Source organism: Triturus cristatus, chromosome 6, assembly GCF_964204655.1.
Source record: "Triturus cristatus chromosome 6, aTriCri1.1, whole genome shotgun sequence".
In the NCBI taxonomy this organism is placed as follows: domain Eukaryota; kingdom Metazoa; phylum Chordata; class Amphibia; order Caudata; family Salamandridae; genus Triturus; species Triturus cristatus.
In genome coordinates, this window is record NC_140589.1 from 900,698,736 (window position 1) to 900,724,052 (window position 25,317).

The 25,317-nt window shown below is 43.0% G+C and overlaps 1 protein-coding gene across 2 annotated transcripts in view; it reads right to left on the bottom strand.

Annotated features, from left to right (window-relative positions):
• Window positions 1-25,317, bottom strand: part of LOC146820763 (MFS-type transporter SLC18B1-like) — a 709,940-nt gene that overhangs the window by 298,788 nt on the left and 385,835 nt on the right. For both annotated transcript variants that reach the window (XM_085611552.1, XM_085611553.1), the window contains one exon: window positions 21,681-21,817. In XM_085611552.1, coding sequence (XP_085467678.1) covers window positions 21,681-21,817 — 137 coding nt within the window. The remainder of the gene's footprint in view (window positions 1-21,680; window positions 21,818-25,317) is intronic.

A 25,317-nucleotide genomic window follows, 5' to 3' on the forward strand; every position in this document is an offset into this window, starting at 1 on the left:
GGATGCAGCGGTGGTCGGTCCAGAGGAGTTCGGTGGTGTGGCTGAAGGAGACGTGGGAGCTTGAGGAGAAGACGGGGTCTAGCGTGTGGCCGGCGGAATGGGTCGGTGTTGTGATGAGCTGTCTCAGTCCGAGGTTGTCAATCAGGGTGGTGGAGTTGCTGTCCTTGTTGTTTTCCAGGTGAAAGTTCAGGTCTCCGAGGAGGATGTAGTCTGTGGAGGTCAGGGCGTGCATGCTGATGAAGTCCGCGATGGAGTCACTGAACTGGGGTCGGGGTCTGGGGTGTCTATAGACGAGGGTACCTCTAAGGGTGGTGTTGGGGTCCGTGTGGATCTGGAAGTGCATGTGTTCGGCGGTGCAGAGAGTGTCGTCGGTGTTGGTTGAGACCCTGATGGTGTTCTTGTGGACGATAACGATTCCTCCTCCTACTCCGTTGGTGCGGTCTCTGCGGGCGATCTTATAGCCGCCTGGGATGGCTATGGCGATGTCGGGTGCGGAGGAGTCGTTCATCCAGGTCTCTGTCAGGAAGGCGACGTCCGGTGATGATGTGTCGCGTAGATCCCAGAGCTCGACGGCGTGTTTGTGTGCGGAGCGGGTGTTCAGTAGGATGCATTGGAGGTGGTTGAGGTCCTTCTTGGCGGGTGCTTCGGAGGCTCTGAGGCTGCTATAGCTGCAGTTCGGCCGCCATATATGGGGAGGTGGGAGGGAGGAGCAGCTGGGAGGCGGGAGGCAGGGGCAGCGAATGTCAGTGAGTGGGGCGGGGCCACAGGGGACACAGCGGCGGGAACCGGGAGCGGCGAGGTAACCGGAGGCAACCGGGCACAGAATCAGGGGCACAGAAGGCCAAACGGGCGCAGCATCGGGGGCACACGAGGGGAACAGAAGGCAAAATGGTCACAGAATCAGGGGCACATGAGGAGAACAGAAGGCAAAATGGTCACAGAATCGGGGGCACACGAGGGGAACAGAAGGCAAAATGGTCGCAGAATCGGGGGCACACGAGGGGAACAGAAGGCAAAATGGTCACAGAATCGGGGGCACACGAGGGGAACAGAAGGCAAAATGGTCACAGAATCGGGGGCACACGAGGGGAACAGAAGGCAAAATGGTCACAGAATCGGGGGCACACGAGGGAAACAGAAGGCAAAAAGGGCAACAAGCAGAGGAAGACGGGCACAGAAAGCCGGGGGCAGCGAGGGGGACAGCCGGCAAGGGCACAAAGACAACAAGCAGAGGGGCGAACTTACCAGCAGCGGGCAGGACAACACAGGCGGAGCTGTGTGGTGGTGGAGCGACCTACCTGGCAAGGTCAGGGGTCGCTCTCCTCACAGCGCAGCAGCCGCCATATATGGGGAGGTGGGAGGGAGGAGCAGCTGGGAGGCAGGAGGCAGAGGCAGCGAATGGTCAGTGAGGGGGGCAGGGCCGCAGGGGACGCAGCATCGGGGACCGGGAGCGGCGAGGTAACCGGGGGCAACCGGGCACAGAATCAGGGGCACAGAAGGCAAAACGGGCAGAGAATCGGGTGCACACTAGGGGAACAGAAGGCAAAATGGTCACAGAATTAGGGGCACACGAGGAGAACAGAAGGCAAAATGGTCACAGAATCGGGGGCACACGAGGGGAACAGAAGGCAAAATGGTCACAGAATCAGGGGCACACGAGGGTAGCAGAAGGCAAAATGGTCACAAAATCGGGGGCACACGAGGGGAACAGAAGGCAAAAAGGGCAACAAGCAGAGGAAGACAGGCACAGAAAGCCGGGGGCAGCGAGGGGGACAGCCGGCAAGGGCAAAGAGACAACAAGCAGAGGGGTGAACTTACCAGCAGCAGCAGCGGGCAGGTCAACACAGGCGGAGCTGTGTGGTGAGGGAGCGACCTACCTGGCAAGGTCAAGGGTAGTAGTTTGTTCTTTAAAAAATGGAATCATGGTTGCCAGCCACACTGGTATGTAATAAAAATACAAAAACCTATGCTGTCACATTTAAAGTAGCCATGCCACTTGGGGGGACTGTATGAAAGCTACGTCATGGAAGGCGCACCACAATCTAAAATGAATTATTTGAGTTGGCGGGTGCAGAGCGTGTGAAGCAACACACTTATGAGTCTCACAATATGAGTTGCATGATAATGGAAGGATCCAAACACTGTACATCTGAACACAAGTACTGTGTGGTAGCATCCTGCCACTGCCATGCTCTTATGAGTTAATTCTCATGAAATAGAAAACAATTAAAAGGACCTGGGATTTCCAAATTCAGCAAAGAAAATTTCGGAAGGAATTACGTATTCTAACTGGATTAATGCTTGCATTTACCACCTATTAAGAGGAAGTGGTGAATGATGGTGTGGGGGCAGGGAGGGGGCAGGTAGGATGTCAGTGGTATGGGAGGCTGGTAGGGGGAACCATGCATGCTCCTCCCAAGCCATATTAAGGGGTCAGGCTACATGTCTGCTGCAACACCTTTCCAATCCTCCTGAAATTTTAACAAAGAGAATTTTCCATCCGGTAAAATCGGATGGGCATGGTGTTCCCTCAACCAGATAATCCGGTTGACTGAACACTGGTAAAAAAACAGCTATAACAGCAGGGATCCCTTCAAACCCCTGGGCCCAGGTGCCACTGATCCTGCTGCACTAATGATGGCTACACCTGTCGCGGTGTGCAACTCGTAGCATACCAATGGCAGAGGGCTGAAGGGCAAGTCCTGAAACCTCAGAGTTAGGTGCCTCCCAAGCAGATGAACTGCATGACAGAGAAGACGAGAGGGAGATTGAAGGGGATAAACTCCTTAAGACAGCAGCAACATTGCATGATTCAGTGCAGTTCCCATCACCGTTACCCTAAACTCAACCAGATCTTTTTCGAGAGCAACCACAAGCTTTTGCTACAAGATGCAATCGCCAGATGACATCATCAGCCCAGAACATAGGTGATAAGGGACAGCAGTGCTATACATGATAACTAACAAGCACATCTAGATCCAGCATAGCCCTACTTAAACTGAGAGAGGGGCATGGGATTAGGAAAGAAATATTGGAAATGGAATAAAACACTCATTAATGAAAGGTAGGATTGAGCAGTATGTGACCTATCAAAAAGGGAAATTGTAGGGAGGCTGGATAAACCCCAGCACACACCTGGAAAGATCCTAAAAGAGTTGAAGGTCTAAGTTACCTGGCAGACCAGCGTAAATTTAAGTGTATGGTGGGAGCTTCACAAGGGGTGCCAATACTGCGACAGGACATTAAGCATGTGTAAATAATAAATGTCACTAAGACACAGAAAAGTACAGCATATTATTCTACACCTTATTTATGAAAGTTGGTTCCCTGCAGCTGCTTCTGCAAAAAGACCAAAGCTGGCTGGGCATATCTGAGCCCATAAGTAAGTCAACTGTGGAATGCACCAGCAAGCCTCCCCCAGTCAGAAGTCTTTCACTACTACTGCTTCCACAATTTCTCCACCTTTTACCGAGAGTTGTAAGGAAAGAACAGGTAGACTCTCTGAAAGGAGTAAGTCCAAGTGTAATTGTTGCAGAGGTGAAAAATGACCCAAGGTTCAAGCTAGCATTCAAAGAACCAGAGCTCAGTGGATTTGTGTAGATATCCTATGCATAATCCATTTAAATCCTCAGATCAATCAGGATTACATACTAAAGGGTACAAGTTCAAGGTAGTAGTATGCTCTCATATCAAACTAGACTCCAGTGCAGAGTCAGACTTTGAGCCTGGGTCTTTTCAATCAACCAAAGGCAGGAAAGATGGGGCAGAGGCAGGAAGAAAAGTGGTTAGCAGAATTCAGGAACTCGATAGATTACAAACCACCACATATCTCCCCGTCCTGACTGAATTAGAACATAATGTACAGTTGTAAGTTCAGATGTCCTATAATGTACAAGAGAACACTGTTTTTGAAGTAGGCAAAAGAGTGAATGGGATAGAATGGAGATGCGTTTGTTCAAGCTGAAAGGAGACAGACTCAGTGAATAGCCTGATTATGCAGGCCAATGCTCTCACAGAATCTATGAAAAGCACTCTTGGAATTTCTTTTGAGAAACCAAAAATCAGAGCCTCACCGACCCCGAACAATAAGTGTGTCTTTCAGGCCTTCTGTACCAAAGAGCAGGTGCTAGAAAAGTCGAATATTTTTAGAGCGATCCAGGCACCAAGCGAATATAAGTGCTGTATATATCCAGAAACAGTATTGATTGATGAGTTAACCCTGTACTTCTCAGATCCTGGGTCTATCATACCATATACACAACAATTGTCTCTGATCTACTCTGAAGATCCCTTGATTGCCTTGCTGTTAGGGTATTCTCATGCTGTGATTAAATTACTCAAAAACATTCACACAAAATATGTTAATTTATTTTCTTTTTCTTTTTAAGTTTTGTATAGCGTGAACCAGACCCCAGAGGGTATCAGAGCGCTTTACACTTCAGATTGTTGCGTTACAAGTTACATCAGTTACAAGAACATAGTAAGGTACAGTAAACAGAACAATGTTGCTGGGATTTGTAGGAGGGAGGGGAGGAAGGATCCTTAGCAGGGAGACGAGGAGGAACTTAGTCCAATGTCCGGCTGGGTAGGTCGAGGGGGAAACCAGAGCCAATCTCCTCTACAGCTGTCTAGCAGCTCCATCGGGCATCAGCCATGTTGCTCAGGTCTCAGCGATCAGGGAAAATGGTTTTGATATGATTTGAACAGTTATATATAGCACTGGCTAGACAGGATTGTTACATAACAAGTTACATCAGTTACAGGAGCATAGTAAGGTACAATAAACAAAAGCAGAGTTGTGAGAATTCTTAGGAGGGAGGGGAGGAAGGAGCCATAGCAGGGAGACAAAGAAGAACTGTGCCCAATGTCCGGCTGGGTAGGTGACGGTCGAGGGGGAACCAAGGCCAATCTCCTCAAGAGCTGTCTAGCAGCTCCACCGGGCATCAGCCATGTTGCTCAGGTCTCAGGGCTCAGGAAAGGCAGTTTAGAATAGACACATAATCAGGGCGGAAGAACATGGCCCCACTAGGGGGCAGCGGTAAAAAGGAAAGGGGGGGGGGAGTAATCCAGAGACGGAGCTGAGGTTGCCATTTAGGCTGCCGAGGGAATGAAGTCAGGCACGTCGTATCCAGGCCTCTGTGGAAACCTGTGTAGGCCATGGTGAAGCCCTGTTCGTGCCCACCTTGGATCAGATGTGGTGGCTTGTTAGACCTTGCAGCGGTTGGAGACAGATTCAGGGCCCTCACAGGGGGTGCTGGGCAGAGAGGAGAGTACACTAGAGGTCGGGCGCTACTGCAATGAATGGGGGATCGTGGGCATTGGAAGACGCCTGACATGGGTAGATCCCACGTACCTGGAACCAGCGGTATGGCGGTCTCCGGCGTAGTCACGTAGTTCATGAACTTTGTAGGGGGGTTTTTCATTAAGTAAAGCATATCAATTTACACTGGTGTATATATAGATGTAATACATATAAAAGTGAAGCATTGCACTGCTTGTGAGAGGTAAAGACAGTGAAAGTGAACAATTATCCAAAGTAATGTCTGGCTACATAAAATACAGTGCTATTCATTGGGTAATAATAACCTTGTGTATTTGACCAATTCACTACATATAGCAAATATATCACTAGTATATCACTAGTCCAAGCACGTATAAATAAGGCATGACGTATTGACCTGTGGAATAGATCAATTATTAAACTGGGGTGTCATCAGGATACAACATCTAGTTGGTGGTAAAATACCATTTGTAGAAAACACAGAAATTTACAATTACCCACCTCCAAACATTACTGGGCAGACAGGATTCAAGTTTTCACCATATGTTCACCAAAGGCTCAGGGTCAAAAGATTCCCAAAACAATGTGGCGCTTGGATATTGTGGTAAATGACCATCATTTGCATGGTGTTACCCAGATTCTTGCCTTCAGTAGCACAACACATTTTTGTTGGCATTAGGAAGTTGCCCTTGTTAACCAGTGGTAAAGTGCTTCTGCCATCCCTTTTCAACATGGTAAAATTGACATCCACCTAATCGCCACATTTAATTTCCTTATAAGTCCCTAGTACATGGTATATTATATGCACCTAGGGCCTGTAAATGAAATGCTATATGTGGGTTACAGAACTTATTGCGCCATCCATTAAAGTAGCTCTCAGGCCAGCCATTGCAGCACATATCACAATTTTAAATTGCCATTTCCACCTAGCACAATAGACCTTGTGCCAGGCCTAACCCTTCCCTTTTAATACGTTTAAGTCACCCCAGGGTAGTCCAAAGAGGCCCATCGGCAAGGTGCTCAATATTTAAAAAGTAGGACATGTATGCTCAAGTCGTTTTCCACACGTGTAAGGCTGGCTCTCTGACAGAAAAAACACTGGTTTACATTATAACACCTTATAATGCATAACTTCAGTTTGGAAATAGCTAGAGCCATGGTCGGGCCTTAAATTATTATGTTGAAAATGCTGCATTTGAGAAGTTAGAATTTTCCTGCCTAATGCAAACGTGCCTTTCTGCCAGTGTCCATGGTCACCTAACTGGTAATGGCTCTCTTGTGGTGTAATGTGTATTCCTCAAAGACAGCAGAAAAAGGGCTCTGGGCATGGGGAAGGGTGTTTCTCTCCCAAGCAGGATGGACTGAGGGCTGTACTCAGCCACTTCCTGACTTCAGAAGACGCCTACCATGTCACTGGCAGACACAGCTCATTCCTGGGACTGCCTCACCTTTGCTTTCTGCGATAGCAATGGAAGTACCCCAGGATGGCAAAGGCATAAAAGTGGCATCCACAGGATCTGAAATCAGAAACTTCCTGGACCTGGGGAGATTCCAAAAAAGGACTGCCCTATTGTCTGAAGAACGAACACTGGACCTGCTTGCATTGAACTCAGGACCCTAGAAGTGACTCCAAAAGTCCAACCTACTATTGAACTACAGTGACCCAACAAGATTCCAGAGGTCTTTTCTGCTTTTTTTTTTCTTAATTTACTTACTAATGTGAGTTGATAACATGATAAACTTAGTTGCAGAAAATAAGGGATTCTCTTTATTATTTTTTATTGAATCACCGGTGTCTAGAACTCTTGACAAAGAATCAGCCTTCTTATTCAGTTGCTCTGGCTGAAATCAAATAAAATTATATTCAGAAAAAAGAGACCATCTCATCTTTTTAGAAGTAAGGGCCATCTAGGCCGATCCAAGAATCCAGACATTTCGGTCATTGTTAAAAACAGATCTGGAATCTTTAGTTAGAAATAAGAAGAAAAGTGTAATCAGAGCAAGGAAACTATCGTCCACATTTTGTGTACCTGCCCTTCCCTGTTACAGTTAACAAACTTTCTCCACTATGCCTGTCCAATTTTGTGGCATTGCTCTTCTTACCCTGTTCACTATTTTTTTACACTTGCGCTTTTTGCATTGCATTTTAACAACCTCGCCTGATGCTATTCTTTTTGTAATTTTGCTGCTACCTTGCACCTCACACCTTCTATCAGGCACCTTATTTACTGTTCTCAGTCTCAATCTCGATTTCAAAGTGGACTAACATATAATGATAGTAACTGCAGCACCTAATCTGGTTTGAGGGAATCTCACTTGTTTTTCCCAAACTTAGGAATTGTCTGCTGCTGCTATTCTGCAGCTGTTCTACATTTGCTCCTCTTATCAAGCACTTAATTTACTGCTTGGGGGTGGATGATCTTAAAGCGCAGTAAGACATTATGATGATAACCATGTCATCTGACTTGGTCCGAGATAACTACACTTGTGCCTGCCAATTTAAGGCATCGTGTTCCGCTGCATTTTGCTCCTTCTCTCCAGCATTTTAACCAACATCTTTATTCAGCAGAGCTTGATGTTTTTAACTTTTTTAATTATGTTTGTAAATTGTTGTCCATGTATTTGGAAATATAATTTTTAACTGTTTTATCTCGTACAGCATAGACTGGCTGTGTGCTTGTTAAGGTTTCAATGAACTGAAATACAAACGATTAATTAATTCATATTGCCTCCATTTGCTGACTTGGTAGCTAGTAGATGTTTTTGATTATTGTATAATTACACTTTGTAAAATTATTTTTCTTAGAAAAATAGGGTAATGGATGCAGTACTCTTCCAATAGGTAAATACAGAGTATCATCTTCCACAAAAATAGAACAGGTTGTATCTGAAAGTCTTAAGTCAGGGTCAAAAGTGAATCACTATTTTAACTCCATAAATGCTTGCTCAGCTTTAGAATTCAAAGAAAATGGCATATCTTTTTTAGCAGTTAAACAATGAGTGCAGCAATCTTGGAGAAATCCTCAATAAATCAAAAATAAAGCCCAATAAGTTTTAGGCATCCTTTACAGACTAGGGTGTTGGCCAATCCTGAATCGCCTGAATCTTCTTAATATAAACCTTAATACATACTGAAAAAAATAATTCCTAGGAATTTGACTGCAGTTATACGAAAAACCCTTTTCGGCCTCAGACTACATCTGATTTCTCTTAGCTTCTTGAATAATAGTTGTATATATTGAAGATGATCATGTAAAGTTCTTGAAAAGAATTCTGAATATCATCAATATAAACTGTGGCAAACATGTCAATATATTATAGGCACTTTCATAAGGCACCAGCATTGTGGCTACTGAAAAAGTTCGCCCATAGCTTTGGAAGACTAAGACAGTCACTCAGAGTTCAGCTCATGACAGATTGTGACACCTAAACCTTTGTCCTGATGCAAATACTTAGACTCTAGCTCAAAACTTAGCTCAAGCAGCGTAGTTCGATCAGGCCCAAGCTTTGGTCCAGACTGTCAAGAAACAGACCCAAGAGTTACAACAACTTTGCTATGAAAACCAAGCCTTTACGTCACACTCTTGCTGTTAGAACATCTGATGTTCCCATTGTTTCCTTGGTGACTCCACACTATTCTGGAGACCTTTGGATTCCATGACAATTTTTTTTGCCTTTAGTCCTGTTCACTTTTTTCAAGCTAGAGCTAAAGTGGGTGACCTAATTAAGGCCTTTTCTGGTTCAGCGTTAGTTTGGGAGACATGGTCAGTAGCCACAGAAGATCTTTTCTGTCACATTATTCAACCACTCTAACAACATTTAGACAAATCTTTGAAGGACAAAACCTTGAGTTCTCTGCAGAGGAAGCTCTTTGTAAATCCAACAAGTCAGTCAGGATATCTTGACCTACTTAATCCGTTTGCGCCAGTTGGCAGCAGAAACAAGTGGATAGAACAGGCCCTTGTTACCTTGTTCCATACTGGTCTCAGAGAAGAGCTTAAAGATGAACTGGTTCACTCAGCCTGAGTTCCACGTTTATGGATCACATGTTGATATTTGAAAACTGCCTGCATGAGCGCTTGTGGCGAGAGATTTTGGATCCTATCCTCTGTTACCTTGTGAAATGCCTGATTACCCAACCGAAAGGCTGAAGCTGCTTCTAAGGAACTGTCTGCTTCACCTTACAGAGAGCCAGTGCAGATTGGTATAGCCCATGGATCTCTTTCAAATAGTGAAAGAGAGCATCCAGGAAAGCGTGGGCTATATTTGCACTGTGGATCACCGGAGCACCTGTTTCACGTCTGCTCTTTTCATCTAAGAAGCACTTGATCCTGCCCCTTTTAAAAGGGGAAAGGATAGGAATATCTCACAACCCTTTTTTGGTGTGTTTGGAGAGTTACAAGTGTCTCTTTAATCTTTTGCTGATGCAGTTGGGACTTCCTAATGGCAAAACAGAGAATATCCTGGCACTCCTGGGTAGTGGGGCCAATGGTATATACGTGAATGAAGGCTTGGCTCAGGAAAATAATATACTCCAACTTTTTAAAGAGATACTGGAACACCTCTGGTTTCTGGACTGATTAAGGAGATCATGGCTCCTTTGAAGGTGACATTTGAAAGACATGAGATTGCTTCTTTCAATCTTATTGCTTCTCCAATTCATACTGCGATCTTAGGTGTGCCATGGTTGGTTTGTCACAAACCATACATAAATTGGGAAGCCAGAACTCTTTCCCTGTCTTCCCAGGTTACAATATGTCTTGTTATACAATGAGACCTTGAAGGAGGTGCCTAAAAGCCCTGTGACAGACTCTAGTACTATCAATTTCGTTCAGGGAGCTCCAGTTTAAAATCAAGAATATGTTGATCTTTTATGCAACCCAAAGATTATTTTTGCCTCCTTATTGTGAATTTGACTGTGCTATTCAATTAGAACCAAAGGGTTCCTTTTGGAATAATTTACTCACTATAAATCTGAAAATGAAGTACTGAGACAAAATCTGTAAGAGAATTTACTAAATGTTCTCATAAGTCAATCCACCTCCCCTGCTGGGGCCTCAATGTTTTTTGCCAAAAGGAAGTCTAATGAATTAAGGTCCTGTATTGCCTTCTGAAGTTTAAATAAGATTACGTCAACAACAGGTCCTTCACTGCTAATTAAAGATATACTTGAATCAGTCTTGTGTACAAAGATGTTCCCCAAGTTAGACCTTCGTATGTAATCTTTTGTGAATGAAAGAGGGGGATGAATGGAAAACGGCCTTTAGGACCCCTTTTGGACATTCTGAATATCAAATAATGCCCTTTGAGTTGCATTGAGTAAAGCCTTAGCAATATATTAATGCTTTATTGATCATGCCTTTGCTTACATGCTTAAACAATTTGTTGTTATCTGCCTGTATGACATCTGGGATTTTTCTAAGGGTCCTCTTCATCATGAACAAGTCAGCTAGTTACTAAACAGACTTTGCCAAAATCAGTTATTTTGTTAATTGGAAAAATGCGAGTTTCACCAGCCTGAAGTAGAGTATCAAGGTGTCTGTTCAAAAAGCAGTGCAAATTTTAATGGATCATCAATAGGTTTCCTCTATTTTAGATTGGCTGAATTCTTCTAACAACAAAGAAATTTCACGTTTCCTTGGATTTGCCAATCTCTGTTGGCAATTTATTGGAGAATTTCCTTTACTAACAAGTGATATAACCAGAACCCTTAAGAAGCAGATGCTCTGTCATCATTTTTAGTGGGACTCTCTAGTTGAAGTCTATTTTGCATATGGCTGGGTGTAAACTGGGATGGCACGGTGTGCAAAAAAAACCAATGAACTTAGGCCCAGACCTCTTCACTGGGGGTGAATGTTTGACATTGTTCAGCATTCTATCAATCAGTTGTTCTTTTTGTATTTGTCGCTGTAAGTGAGAAGGGTATGCCCAGACGTGAGTCCTGTGCTTACCATACCACTGGAGTCTGCGTGGCTTTGAATGGCCGCATAGATAGGGAGAAAGGCAAGGCAGCGCAAATCGCTGTGTTGCCCTACTCAACACTCAGGAGGTGTTCTATGGGTTTTCCCACAAAACACCTATGGATTTTGAACCCTTTTCAGATTTACGAGAGCATGTAAACCTGGGGTAGCACCAAAACCTTGCGCCTTCCGAGGTGGGGCGTAACAAGGAGAAATAACTTTATTTCTCCTAGTTTATTTCCCTTTCTATGTGTGCTGCATTCTGCAGCACACATAGGAAGAGGAAAACCCCTCTCAGGATTGTTTCTGTGCAGGAGGGTGCCCCTTCCTGCACAAAAACAATCATGCTGACAACACAGGCACCTTTGCACCACTGCGCAAGGGTGCATGCATTGGTGCTAGTTTGACAAAACAGCGCCTTTGCAGTGGGATAGGACAGACATGCATTCTATTGCATAAATACTGTGCATTCCTGCCCTTACACTTTGGTGTAGGGCAGCGCAGCAAGCTGACTTGCTTCACTGCCCTATGCCAAACCCACATTAATGAGAGCAAAAATGTCCCATATCTTAGGGCTCCACCATCTCCATTGCACTGTACTGTTTAAATGCCTGCAACAGTCTCTCATAATATGCATGAATCATCTCCTTGGGTTCCTGGGTTGTTCTGTCAATTTTGACCCAATCAATATCTTGTGGCGATACATTAGATTTCAACCATGTCATGACCTGATTATACTTTCTATGGATCCCTTGCCGGCTCTCTCCTGCACCACTTTGTGGATATTTTACAACCAACCAATTTCAGTGCAGCACACTGTGACAAACTCCTTTACAGTTTCACAAACTCTCCTCAGCAATCCGCATGCAACCAAATACAAAGCAATATGAACAAATAGCTTTGTCTACTCCACTTTTCACTCATACAGGAAATGGTTCTGAATACCACTTTCTGACCTACTCAGATACACACTCAAATGAAACCTCAATCTGCAGGGTATCACCCCGACTTGTACAGTTTCGCCCTGTGCAAATGGTCCACCACACTAACCACACATCACTTTCACACGCAAAAATAATTGTCCCTATCTCAATTGTGCTGTCGATGAGGTCTAACAACAGGCGCCACAAACCTTTTGCAGACGATTCTAATACAGTGTCTTCTACACTTTTTAATATCGTCCCAGGATCTTAGGCCATGTTGGACCAGATATCAACTTCAGCTTCTCCACGTTAAGTACCACATTCACACAACATTCAAAACCTCTCTTCCAAACATTACACAATCTCCACAAACACCACAAGCTAAGTGTGAGCCTTTAGAATGTGCAACCCTATTAATACTCACTCCTCTGCTGTTACAACTCTGTTTTGAACTGCTGGAACTCTGCTGATAGTCCAAACTGAAAGATGGGCTTCAGGGCTGGTACTGGAGTCTTATCTATTCTGATATTAACTATTCCAACTCACCTGTCTCAGAACCAAACCATCCTCCCCTTGCTACCCTCTACCAGATCACTGAGCTTTGTATCCAGCTTTCCCTGCAATAGACCTTTTTGGGTGCCTGAGTAATAAAGAGGAGTTAACATCATCCAAAACTCAATTTACAGAAAAGTCCATTTGACTGCACAGTGAGGACCCAAAAGTGAGTAAATGAGGTTAAGTTTATGGTTATTACAAATTCGAGTCAAAGCTAATGTACACTAATCTCAAGAATACATTGTAAAAATACAGAATCACTACTGGTAGTCCGAATCGTATAACAAAGTTAATTCTCAGTACCATTAAGCATACAAGAAATTCAGGGCCACATTTATGAAAGTTTAAAATTGTGATTTCTAGTGGGTCGCAAATAGACCTACCTCATTAATATTCACGACGTAGGTCGCAATTTGCGACCCATTGGGATTCGCTAAAAACACAGGGATGGTGGCCTGTTGAGGACAGCAGTCCACCATGTCTGTGTTTGCTTTTAAATAAAGCAAATGTTTTTTTTATGCAGTCCATTTGCTTAAGAAAAATTAGATACATTTCAAAAAGAATAATGAAACGTTTGAGTTGCCCTTTAAATACTTTTTCATATGCATTCACAAAGGAGAAGGGATCCACTGGGGACCGGTTTGTGAATGGGTTGCCACCAAATTGTATTTGGTGGTAAAAAGCGAAAGTTTTGTGACATCATTTTGGTTGTAAAACAATCTTACATACAACTGTGAATTGCTATTAGGAATGGATGTCCTAAACACACCCCTTCCTCATACCAAATCACAAACCTATTTTGTGATTCGGTAATAGGTTACCAAATCGCAAAATAAGGTTTGTACATAGAGAAATACTTTTTTGCAGTTGCAAATGTCCTGATTCCCTGAATCGGGCCGTTTGAGAGCTCAGAAAAGCTACGTACATGTGGCCCATATTAATGGCAATGCAGAAAATAAGAAATAAGATTTGATGATCAGTATATGATATGCAATCTTCTTGCCTATGCATGAGTAAGTCGAAACTTCCTAGCCTGAACTAAGTAGTAGGACTGGGGAAACCCTAATTAGATCCAATAAAGCAGAAAGTCCTCAGCATTGTAGAGATTTCTGTAGCAGTTGTCAAAAATCTGAAGTATTGCATAGCAAGAAGCCACACAATGGAATTATAGCCAATAGGTCTGTACCACTCAAAGTCTTAAGGAATCTGCCTAAGGCTATAGTGTGACCACCAATTAAAACTCCACAGAACATTTGAGAATCCCACATCATGTGTCTCAATACTTTTCCACCTCCTCACGGTAAAATTTGGCATCTCTACTCGAAACTACCCTACTCGGTCCGACCATCAGAACGTTTTGGATTTCTTAAGCCTCCAGATACAACATGAAAGTCGTCCTTCCTTTGCTGATTAGCACCTCTTCTTCTTGCCATAAGAACTCCTCTCAAGCCTCACTATCTCTCATACACAACATGCCTTTCACTAACTAAAAAATCATATGAACGCAGCTGCAAGAAAAAGAAACATTGCAACCCCAAGCAAACTTTCACATTGAAGACTAAACAGAGTCCAAATGCTTAAGTCCTTTGGTCAAGTTAACTTGGTTAAACATTTCAGTACACATTTAAATGTATGGTTATGGATACATATAAAGTTATCAAATAAATTCAGGACACTATTCAAATGAATACATGATTATCTAAGAATTAACAATGATATTCAAACCATACAAACGCAAATATATATAGGAACAGCAATTTAGTGACACGGTATGAAATCATGAGTATTTCCACTCATGTAAATGTTGAGATTATACACCTTCAGTGTCTTGGTCAAGTGCACCACTATACGTTAGTGATATGAAAGCACACAATTATATGATACCACATGTATATATATGTATATATATATATATATATATATATATTACCTACTGGCGGTCGCCAGTAGGTAGTTATAGTTAGGACCACGTTTCCATAGGAAAACCTCAACATTCTATTTTGAATAACTTTGGCGCCGGTCGACGAATCCTCGCGAATTTCTCAAAATAGGTGGGGCGCTCCGCTCCGCTCCTACCCTGAAAGTCTCGGGGGGATCCGTCAAGCGGGGGCTGAGATAAAAGGGGGGTCCCAAAACGCGTTTTTCCCATGCATTTTTCCATAGGACCTTTAGAACGAGCTACAGCCCGAACGGCTGAACAGAATTACTCAAAATTTGGCAGAGAGGTAGTCCCTAGGTCAAGGAAGTGCCTTTTGTAGGTCTGGTGTAAATCTGTTCAGTATTTCCGGAGAAAATAGCATTTAAAAGCATATATATATATATATGCGCGCAGGGTGCGCGCACCGTGCGAGCACCGTGCGAGCACCCTAACGTGCGCGAGCGTAATTCTGATTGGTGGTTACATGTTAGTCAACGTTCGAATCGGTCGAAATCAGGAAGTGTCGGCCGCCATTTTGTTTGTTTTCAGTGCGAGAGTGAAAAAGGAAGGTGGCGAACGTGAAAAGGGGGCAGGGTAGAGAGTTCCTGACCCCCTAGCCTTTGTCAGGGGGTCCCTGAAGGACCCCGAAGGCAAAAAAAAAAATTTTTTTTTTTTAAAAATCGCGGGGGTGCGCGCACAGTGCGCGCACCCTGAAAAACACAAAAAAAAAATTTTTTTTTTTGCAAAAAAAAAAAAATAATTCGCAGGGTGAAAACCAAAAAAAAAAATAATAATAATTTTTAATACGTAGTTTATTGTAAAATAAATATATAAAAAATAATACATAAATAAATTAGCATTTAAAAAACCGTACAAATTCACTGAAAAAACCATAGGTTTCACACACGTTATAGTTAGGAATTAGCATTTAAAAAACCTTGCTAATTCACTGAAAAAACCATAGGTTTCACACATGTTATAGTTAGCTGGACATTTTACTGATAAAAAACCAATGAAATTCCCCCGTTATAGTTACTGTAGGCAACTATAACTCACGCGACCGTAATCCTCTGCTGATGACATATGTGTCTTTATGAAAAAAAAATATTTGTAATATATGTATAGCTAAAATTTAATGGAAGAAGACATGGGCAAATAAGTGTCTAAATACAGTATTAGCATCAGCAGAGGATTGCGGTCGCGTGAGTTATAGTTGCCTACAGTAACTATAACGGGGGAATTTCATTGGTTTTTTATCAGTAAAATGTCCAGCTAACTATAACATGTGTGAAACCTATGGTTTTTTCAGTGAATTAGCAAGGTTTTTTAAATGCTAATTCCTAACTATAACGTGTGTGAAACCTATGGTTTTTTCAGTGAATATATATATATATATATATCACCAGAAACTGCCCAGCACTGGAGGGTTTAAACTTGCACTATTTGACCACAAGGACCAGCATGCATGGTTTTGAAAGGAGTGAAAGAGGCACACCTGGTGCCAATCAAGAATACGTTAAAGCATGCAGGGAACTTGTGGCAGCACGGAATCCTTTTGCACAAAGCGGCCTCTGAAGAGAAGGGAGACACCCTTTGAAACGCGTCAGGCCAGAAGAATTAAACACTGAATCGTAAGCTGTTTGTTTGCACGAAATAAAGGATGTTCCTTCACTTGCTGTGTGCTGCGGCCTCATCTGCTGGGCAGTTTCTGGTGATATATATATATATATATATATATATATATACATATATGGCATAGTCAAAACGTAAAAGGGTGGAACCAAATCATGCTGGTCCACCTTATTGTGCCGTTTTTGCAGTGTAAGTGGTTTGGTGACGTTTTGGCTCCATAGCGCGGTCTGGGTTCCAATACAGAGCTGGTTCAGTAAGCTTTTTTTGTGCCTGGCAGAGGCTGAATGTTGCCTTTGTTATTTAGCTGCCCCGCAGTGCAGGTGGCTTTGTTCCAACCCTGCTCCATAGCTTGCTCCCCATTCTCAAACAGAGCTGTTGCAGGAAGTATTTCTAGCACTGGGAGCAGACTGTGTGCTGTATTTTTTAGTTGAGCTTTCCTGCAGAGCAGGGGGCTTCCTGCAGCTGCGCTCCATAGCATGCTCAAAAGCCCACATGCAGAGATTGGGTGGGGAGCATTTCCTACATATAGTGCTAACTATCAGTGTGCTCCCACCAATGCCTGCTAGAGCCCGAGGCCATGGACAGCAGATGGCTTTGTATGTAGTCAGAATCTTGCGCTAGGACACCTACTATTTCAGCGGTTCACATTTCTGCAGTAGCACGTCTGTACACTGCTTGCAGACAAAATGGAGCTTTTCAAGGCGCTTCCTCAGCAGCAGAATTTTGAACCTCAGCAAGAGTAGGAACTCCTTCAGATCTCTTGAACGGATCTCGAGGACCTAACTGATCAAGCCATGGACACTGCCCTCAGTGAACCCCAGGCATAAAGGGTTACAGCAGAAACAGAAGAGGAGCCAGATTCATGGCCAAAGGGAAGATATGCCTTTGGATCAGATCTCCAGAAATATCTGGTTCATATCAGAGAGGTTTTAGGGTTCGAACAACTCTCACCAAAAGAGGATGGATTTTATGTGCAGTATAGTGCAGCACCTCTTGATTCTTTTCCCTTGCAACATGTCATTGAGGACTTGATAACAAAAGTGTGGAAAGACATCAATAAGGTGTCTATTCCTCACTTTACATTAAGAGGTCCCATATTGGTATCCTACTGAGAAGTTTGAGCAGGAATTTCCTTCAATTCCAAAAGTAAATACAATTCTCTCTTCAATCACCTCTACATCCTCTTTATCCTCTGAGAATGCTACGGTGTCGGAAGGGGTTGACAAAAAGTAGAAGCATCCTTGAAAATAACATATGCTGCTTCAAAGTTTTCTTTGTGAGCTGGTACCTATGCTACACATGTTCTTGTTAAGGACTTACAAATTGCTCTATGACTGTTTTCAGGGAGGAAAAGACCACATTCCTATTCTGGCAAATATGGAACTTGGTGCTCAAATTTTATCAGATGTTTAATTCGGCTCCCCATGGGCAGCATCTACATCGACAGTTGCAGCCATTCAGGGTTGAAGGCATTTATGAATGAGACCATGGAAACTGGAGCTTCACCAGATGATGCTAATACAGAAATTGCCCTTTCCTGGTGCAAAGCTATTTGGGGAAGAACTTACCAAGATGATGCAAAAAAGCAGGGGCTGAACAAAAGATAATTAGACCCTTTAAGTTTTTGCTCAACAAAAAAGTATTTTTTGCATAAGTAAATGTTTCAGAGCCAAATGGAAAGTAAGCATCCCTTTTGTGGCTGGGGGGCCATGTTTGCAAGTAAAATTCAGCCACAATCTTCCTAATCACAAGACCAGTCCAAATGACTATATAAAGGTCGACCCCCCAAAAATGTTTTCCTCAAAGCTCGCAGTTGATCAGGGACAAATGTGTTCTTCCCATTATCAAAATCAAAGATGGTTATCAGATCCAATTCAAAGACACTCCTCCAATCCCACCGTTCAGATGTACCCTGTTACCAGGAGAAGAATGAAGAAGACAATCTATGTTTTAGGGTATTCAGGATCATTTGTCACAAGGGGCAATAATGGAAGCTTCTCAGTGTCAGAATTTCCTCAGCTTATACTCAATCCTGTTCTTAGTTCTGAAGGAGGATGGCAACATCAGACCAGTTCTCGATCTCAAAGGTCTAAACAAGTTTCTCAAAACAGAGACCTTTAGAATGGTGACTCTTCAAATGATTATCCCTCTACTCTCTTCACATGACTTCCAGGCAAATCTGGACTTAAGGGAAGCCTACTTAAATGTCCCAATTCATGTGAACAGTCGGAAATATTTGAGATTTACTGTGAGCAACAATCATTATCAGTTTCAAACACTCACTTTCGGTCTTGCCACATGGTCACTAATATTCTCAAAGGTACTTTCACAAGTAGTGGCAGAGATACAAATTAGGAGAATATGTGTGCTTCCACATCTTGATTTGGCTTTTGTGTGCTTTTTCCCTCTCTAAGGCTCAACAGGATGTGCAGACAGTGTGCAGCTCACTGCAGAAACTGGGATGAATCATCAATACAGCCAAGTCCAATATGTCTCGAACCCAACGTGTTACCCTTGTAGAAGCCATGTTCGACACTCAGCTAGGTCAGGTTTTTCTTCCATGACAAAGGGATTATAATTTACAGATGAAACTACATAGAATTCTGTCATCCCAGACTGCTCCAGCAAGAACTTCACTTAAAATACTTAGGCTTATGGAACCTGCACTACAGTGGATCCATGGGCCTGGTTTTATTCAAAACCTCTTGAACATCACCTCCTAACACACTGAGATCAGTCATCCCAGGATTTCAAAGCATTGGTTCGGATCACATATCATAATGTTCACATCCTTCAATGGTGGTTACAGGGGGGACAATCTATTGAAAGGGGTTCCAGTTCACTTACCTATGTCAGTACTCCTGATAATGGATGCCAGCCTAATGGGTTGGGGAGCAATGTTTCAGCGTCAGGGACAGAGGGGGCCAATGGTCAATCAAGGAGATGACTCATTCTTCCAACTGCAGGAAGTTAACAGCCATTTGGAAAGCAATACAGGCTTTACAATATCAGTTTGAAGGAGTGAATCTTCTGGTGAAGACTGACAACCTTGTGGCTAGATGCTACGTAAACAAGCAAGGCGGGACAAAGAGCAAGCATCTCAACCAGTTAGTGACAGAGATCTTCTCACGAGCAGAACTGCATCTAGTCGCTATCAAAGCAGTTTACATTCAAATGTACTGAATTATTAGGCAGATGCTTTGAGTTTGAACGTTCCACCCTCAGTGAATTATCATTTTTCTCACATACATTTCAAACAGATCTGTGCCCGCTTCTGGACTCCAGCGATCAGAACTGTGGCTTCGGTTGACACTTTATTGGTTTCCTCCAATTTCCCCCTTTGGTGGGTGCTGCAGAGATTCAGGAGGAGAGACAGATGATGATTATCATAGCCTTATTTTGGCAGAGAAGCCCTTGGTTTTCTTGAATTCTTCAAATGTCAGTCACAGATCCTTTTCATCTTCCCCTCTCTCCATCACCTGTACCTTCTCCCAACCTGTCATTGTAGTCTCTGAGGCACCTTGCCTTCAATGCTTGGAAACTGATTAGAGCATATGGGATGCTCAGTGCAAGTGGCTTTGGGGATTTAGTCTTCAAGAAAACCATCTAGCTTAGCTTCCTGTAATAAGCACTGGATAGCGTTCCGCTGTTGGTATTTAACTATTCTTTCTACACATGATCCCACTGATACATTTATGATTCTCAATTGTTTAGGAGATGGTTTTCTTAAGGGGCTAGCTCCAGCAACTTAATCAGCTCAATGGGCAGCCATAAAGTATTTTCGATCACCTAAAAGTGATTTGGGAACTATATCCCCTGTGGTGATTAGAGTCCTTAGAAGCTTCAGGTTTCAAAGCGCGGTAGCACTGATCCCACTGCCAACTTGAGATCTGTCTGTTGTTTTGAATTTTACAAAAAGCCCCCTTAGAACCTTTAAAGTCAGAAGCATTTTCATGGCTTTCATCTAAAATGGTTTTTTTGGGTGGCCATAACTTCAGCAAGACGATTGAGGGAAATAAATTCAATAGTATGGACTTAAGCCCTAAACGGTTTTCAATTTACTCTTTGCGTCCTTTGGCTTGGCCAACAAGGGTAGGAAGGTCTCAATCCTATAAAAGACAGTGGGTGTAGATCCCCCAAAAAATGTACAAGACAGATCTACAAGACCCATTTCAGCCACATGGGCAGAAACAGGTGGAGCATTTCCTTAATAAATATGTTATGTAGGACTGCAACATAGGCATCACCACAAACATTTGTCAATCATTATTAATTGGACTTAAACCATATGTCAGCAGAAAATGTTGGTTTAGTGGTGCTCAAGTCAACAATGAAGTAATTATTGTATCAATTAATACAATATGGTTCTGTTTCTATGCCCTCTCTCAGACCAAATGTATTCTTTTGTGGAATCCTCATTTTAGTAGGGTTTGGGATTAGTAGGGCAAATGATAGGCAATGAATCCATTACTTACTGGTGATCTTCATTACCCCCAATTTTAGTCCTCCTCATCCCACCCCCCCGTGTTTTGCTCCTTATGGGGAATAATTGTACACTTGTAGCAAACAGGACGAGGGGAGGCTGGGTGATGTCTTCTTAGAGCATGTCAATAGACATAGTAATGAGACTTTTAGTCTTTTGGGGTATATACTTTATAAACTGACCTGTAAGGGGGATGGGACTCCTAATTTTGGCTAGGACTGAGACAAGGAGGTCTAACATTCAGAGTAATGATGATTACCAGTCAGTAATGGATTCATTAACCTTTCCTTCAAAGGACTTTTGAAAATCTTTGCTGCATCCCTAAATGTTGACCCAAGTACATCATGCAATCTCACAAATTGTGCAGTGTAATATGGCGGTTCTTCCCCATACCTAGGACCAGACAGCACCCCTTTGGCTACCTCAAAACCCTGTATGATAAACAGGTTGGGCAGCATCTTAGGCTGATGGTTAATGTGCATTAACAAGCCTGAACAGGTAGTACACCTATGTACAACCTTTATTTAACTGGTCTCTTTTAGATGCAGAGACAAGAAGAATGCTCAGAGATGGTGATGAGGAGCTGATAGGAGTCCCTGAACAAGCTTACTTAGTGTATTCTAGCATTGCAATTTGAGCAGATTACAATTATACATAAAAGACCAATTCCAAATTATCCTGAATCCCTAAAAGTCAGGAAGCAGATACTCAGCACAGATACACTCAGTGTTGGTGGTCAGCCTCATCTACTACAAGAGGTAGGGATTCACAGTGGACAGCTGTCATTCTTATGACTTCTGGGGAGGTCTAGCGGCTGGGCTGGTGGATGAACCCCAGAAACAGCAAGATGGTCTCTGGAGTACAGAAGAGACAAGGGACAAGGGCAAGGGAAAAGGGCAAATGGGGTTGCAGGCAGATTGTGGCTTACCTTTTCTATGACAAAAATTGACAAAGTGGGATCTAGAAAGCCAAAGCATGAGGTCATTGAGGTCAAAATAAGGCTCATAAATGCCATCTTTGGTAGTGTGAACAGCCTCCAGAACGAGTCTCGGGTTGGAACGCCATCTAGATCATACAAGGTGAAAAAAAACAAAGGAAGCAATTACCTCCAAACTGAAAACAAAACAAACAAAATACAACTAGTGTATATACCTTGCTCTTAAGCACTAACATTGTTGTCCTAGAAAAAAGTTACTTTCCTATAACTATTATTTTCCATTTTGTATGTTTTCTATAAATTTACTGCAGGGTGAAAATCATAATGGGCTGTTAATACAAGGCTTATTCTAATAATGTAATCATCATCATATAGCAGAAGGATTATTAAATAACCAGCTACTAATGCAAATATATTTTACTTTTTTACACACACAGAATCATGGCATACAGATTTGTTCCAAAATGTGGAGCTTTTAAGAGTTGAAAGTGATCCTCTGCAAAATATGGACACTTCGGAATTAGTATAAGAGGTACTTTAACCTTTGCTTCTCCAGCATAGTGTCTCTAACAGGTTCTAATTTTTTACATCATGTAGATAAACAATCATTTCCAAAAGCTAGCCAATGGGTCTGGCATTGGCTGACAATCGTTTGTCTTAAACAATGATTGTTTTATTTTCTAATGGTTTCTGAAAACTTTTTTACAAAAACAATTCCATATATGGTTATTGCTTCATGCATAGCCACTCGAAATCGTTTTTGCAATAAAGTTTTCTAAAAAATTTCAAAGATGGTCGCCTATATATGAAGATGCATGCACTTTTTGTGCAGCCACTTATTAAAATTTTTACTTTGTTTAAAAAAATATTATTGGCTGCCATGCATGTGTGCTTAGTTTAACACAGTTCAGTTTAATGTAAACGTTGGTTTGTAAAAAAACATTAAAAGATGGATGTTCAAGCATGTTCACATCTGCATGCAAGACCGGCTATTTTAGATTTGTTTTAAAAAAATTAACTATGCACACGAAGCGCACATACAGCAAAGCATAAGTGGAGGTTAGCAGTATCAGGAGAACTGCCAATGTAAAAAATATAGATACATTAATTAAAAGTATTAGCTAAACACCAAAATATATATAATAATAATAAAAATCATTTATAAAGCGCCTGGTTACACCAACTGGTGTGTCCCGGCACTAGGAGCTACTACATAAGGAGGGTGAAAGATGCTGAAGAAAAGGCCGTGCAGCAGGGGCGGATAAGATCATTAGAAACTCACAACTGGAAGAGCTAAGTTTTCAATCCTTTCCTAAAAGCGTTTTCTGATGGCTTAGCTCGAAGTGGAGGGGGTAAAATGTTCCAGTTTTTGGCTGCCAAGTAGCCAAATGAGCGCACACCCATTCCTGCTCTTTGAATTTTAGGAACTTTGAGCAGGTGAGCCCTCGTTGATCTCAGGTGACGTGTCGGGTTATAGTGGATAAGAAGATCATGTAAGTAACAGGGTCCCTTACTCTGCAGAGTCCTGTGGAAAAGACACAAGGCTTTAAAGAGAATTCTTTTATTAACAGGCAGCCAATGCAGGGCATCAAGGGCTATCGCCAAGGAAGCTCTCTTCGCTAGATTGAGAACTAGGCGGGCTGCCACATTCTGAATGCATTGCAGCCTGTGGAGACTTTTTTTTGTTGCTCCAAGGTAGAGGACATTTCCATAGTCCAGCTGTGCTGTAACAAGAGGGTGGACCAGGGTTTTCCTGGCTGAAATGGGAAGAATATTCAGAGTTTAAAAAAAAACATTTTAAGGATCCCAAAACATTTCCCTGTGACCTTCCTAGTATGGGTCTCGAAGGAGAGTTTGGTGTCAAGCCAGATTCCCAGATTTTTAACTTCCTCTTTTGGGATAGGTGTGGGACCCAATATTTGGGGCCACCATGCCGAGCACCAAATGGAGAAGAATTTCCCTACAAGCATAACCTCCGTTTTGCTGCTGTTCAACTTCAGGCAATTGCTTGACATCCAGTAAGCAAGGTCCTTCGGACAGGAAGATAACTGGGTAGCGGTATGCTCTAAGTTGTGGGATAGAGTGACAACAAGCTTCGTGTCGTCCGCATAGGACCCAATGGTAATATTGTGTTTTTTCACAATCTCCGTTAGTGGTTGAATGTAGAGATTAAAAAGAGTTGGGCTCAGAAGTTAGCCCTGTGGGACCCCTTGTGAGAGTGGCATGCTTTTAGACATGTGTGGATGTTGTGCAACTTAAAAGCTACTATCCAGTAGGAAAGAAGTCATACACTTTAGAGCAAATCCCTATACATATATATTTTTAATCAGAAAGTACATATTGTCTCAGTAGTTCCTGGCACTGAAATGGAGAAAGAGGACTGACTAAAAGGTCTTGGCTATCCTCAGATGTAAAAAGAGATGACAATACTGGAATAGGTATGGTAATCTTCCTTTGGTCAAGTTATTAGGTGCAGCTTACCCAATTTGTACACTAACAATGGAGTCTGAATTTCAATTAGTAAAGTTGGTTGGAAATAAAACCTATTTCCAAGTGATGTATTACCAATACATATTTCCATATTTACAATATTTCTAATACATTTCCAATACATCGGCCTAGGTCCACTCTCTCCCCGCAGCTCTGATGTGCCATCTCTTGCCTCCAGACCCTGACCTCCTCCTTGGGAGGTTCGAGGCTGCTGCCCCCTCCTGCGCCTGCTGCCAGCTCCAACTGGGACCAGACTGCCTGCAACCACCATAACCTTTCTCAGCCTTTTTTTTTTCTCAATTTTTCCCTGTTGTGCCACTGTTATTGTGCCTATCTGTGTCTCGCTCTAATTCCACCACAGTTTTTATTTTCTCGTGCCTGCTGTTCCTTTCGCCGCTGCTGCCCCTCCCACCCAGAATTCCCCCTGGGAATTCCCCCCGGAATTTCCCCGCTCCCGCCTCCCAGCCTCTTCTCTCTCCCACCTCCCCTACTTAATGGCGGCCCTGCAAACCGTCCCATGATATAATTGGATCATTTATGAAGCATGTAAACCAGAAAACTGTGTAACATAAACCCCGTCCTGAATCCCCCCTCCCTGCTACCCTGCACCGTAGGTCTAAAATTACCCACATCCCCAATTTGCAGAGCACCTGTTGCTCAGTGAACAAGCAACTTGTGATGGGGCCGGTTGATGCTTTCTCCCTTGACACCTTAGCGACCCATCCCTGCCCTTTGTCCTCCAGTTTTGTATGTAATGCGTGCTCAAGTTCTGTGCCACTGTGTGACAGCATGACTTACATATTCGTTGGGTACAAAGAGTCTGTACTGCTGTTCACGGTACCCAGTACACCAGTTACCTTCCTGGACGGTCGCCAATCTGCAGTTTTCATTTCGGGGTCCTTAGCGTCCACCCTACTTTACTGTCTTCCTCATTCCTACTGTTGGACTCACAGATCGTGAGCCTCTGGACCACTTCTCGCCGTTCTCTTAGTCTCTTTGCCCACTGGGGGATCCCGGATTCTGGCTTCGATCTCCGTGCCTCTCTCTTCCTGGGTGTTGGTTTTGTTTTTTGACTCGCCCTCCCTCCTGCCCGTCTTGTACCTCTGAGGGCACCATGAAGTATCATGACCTGCAATTG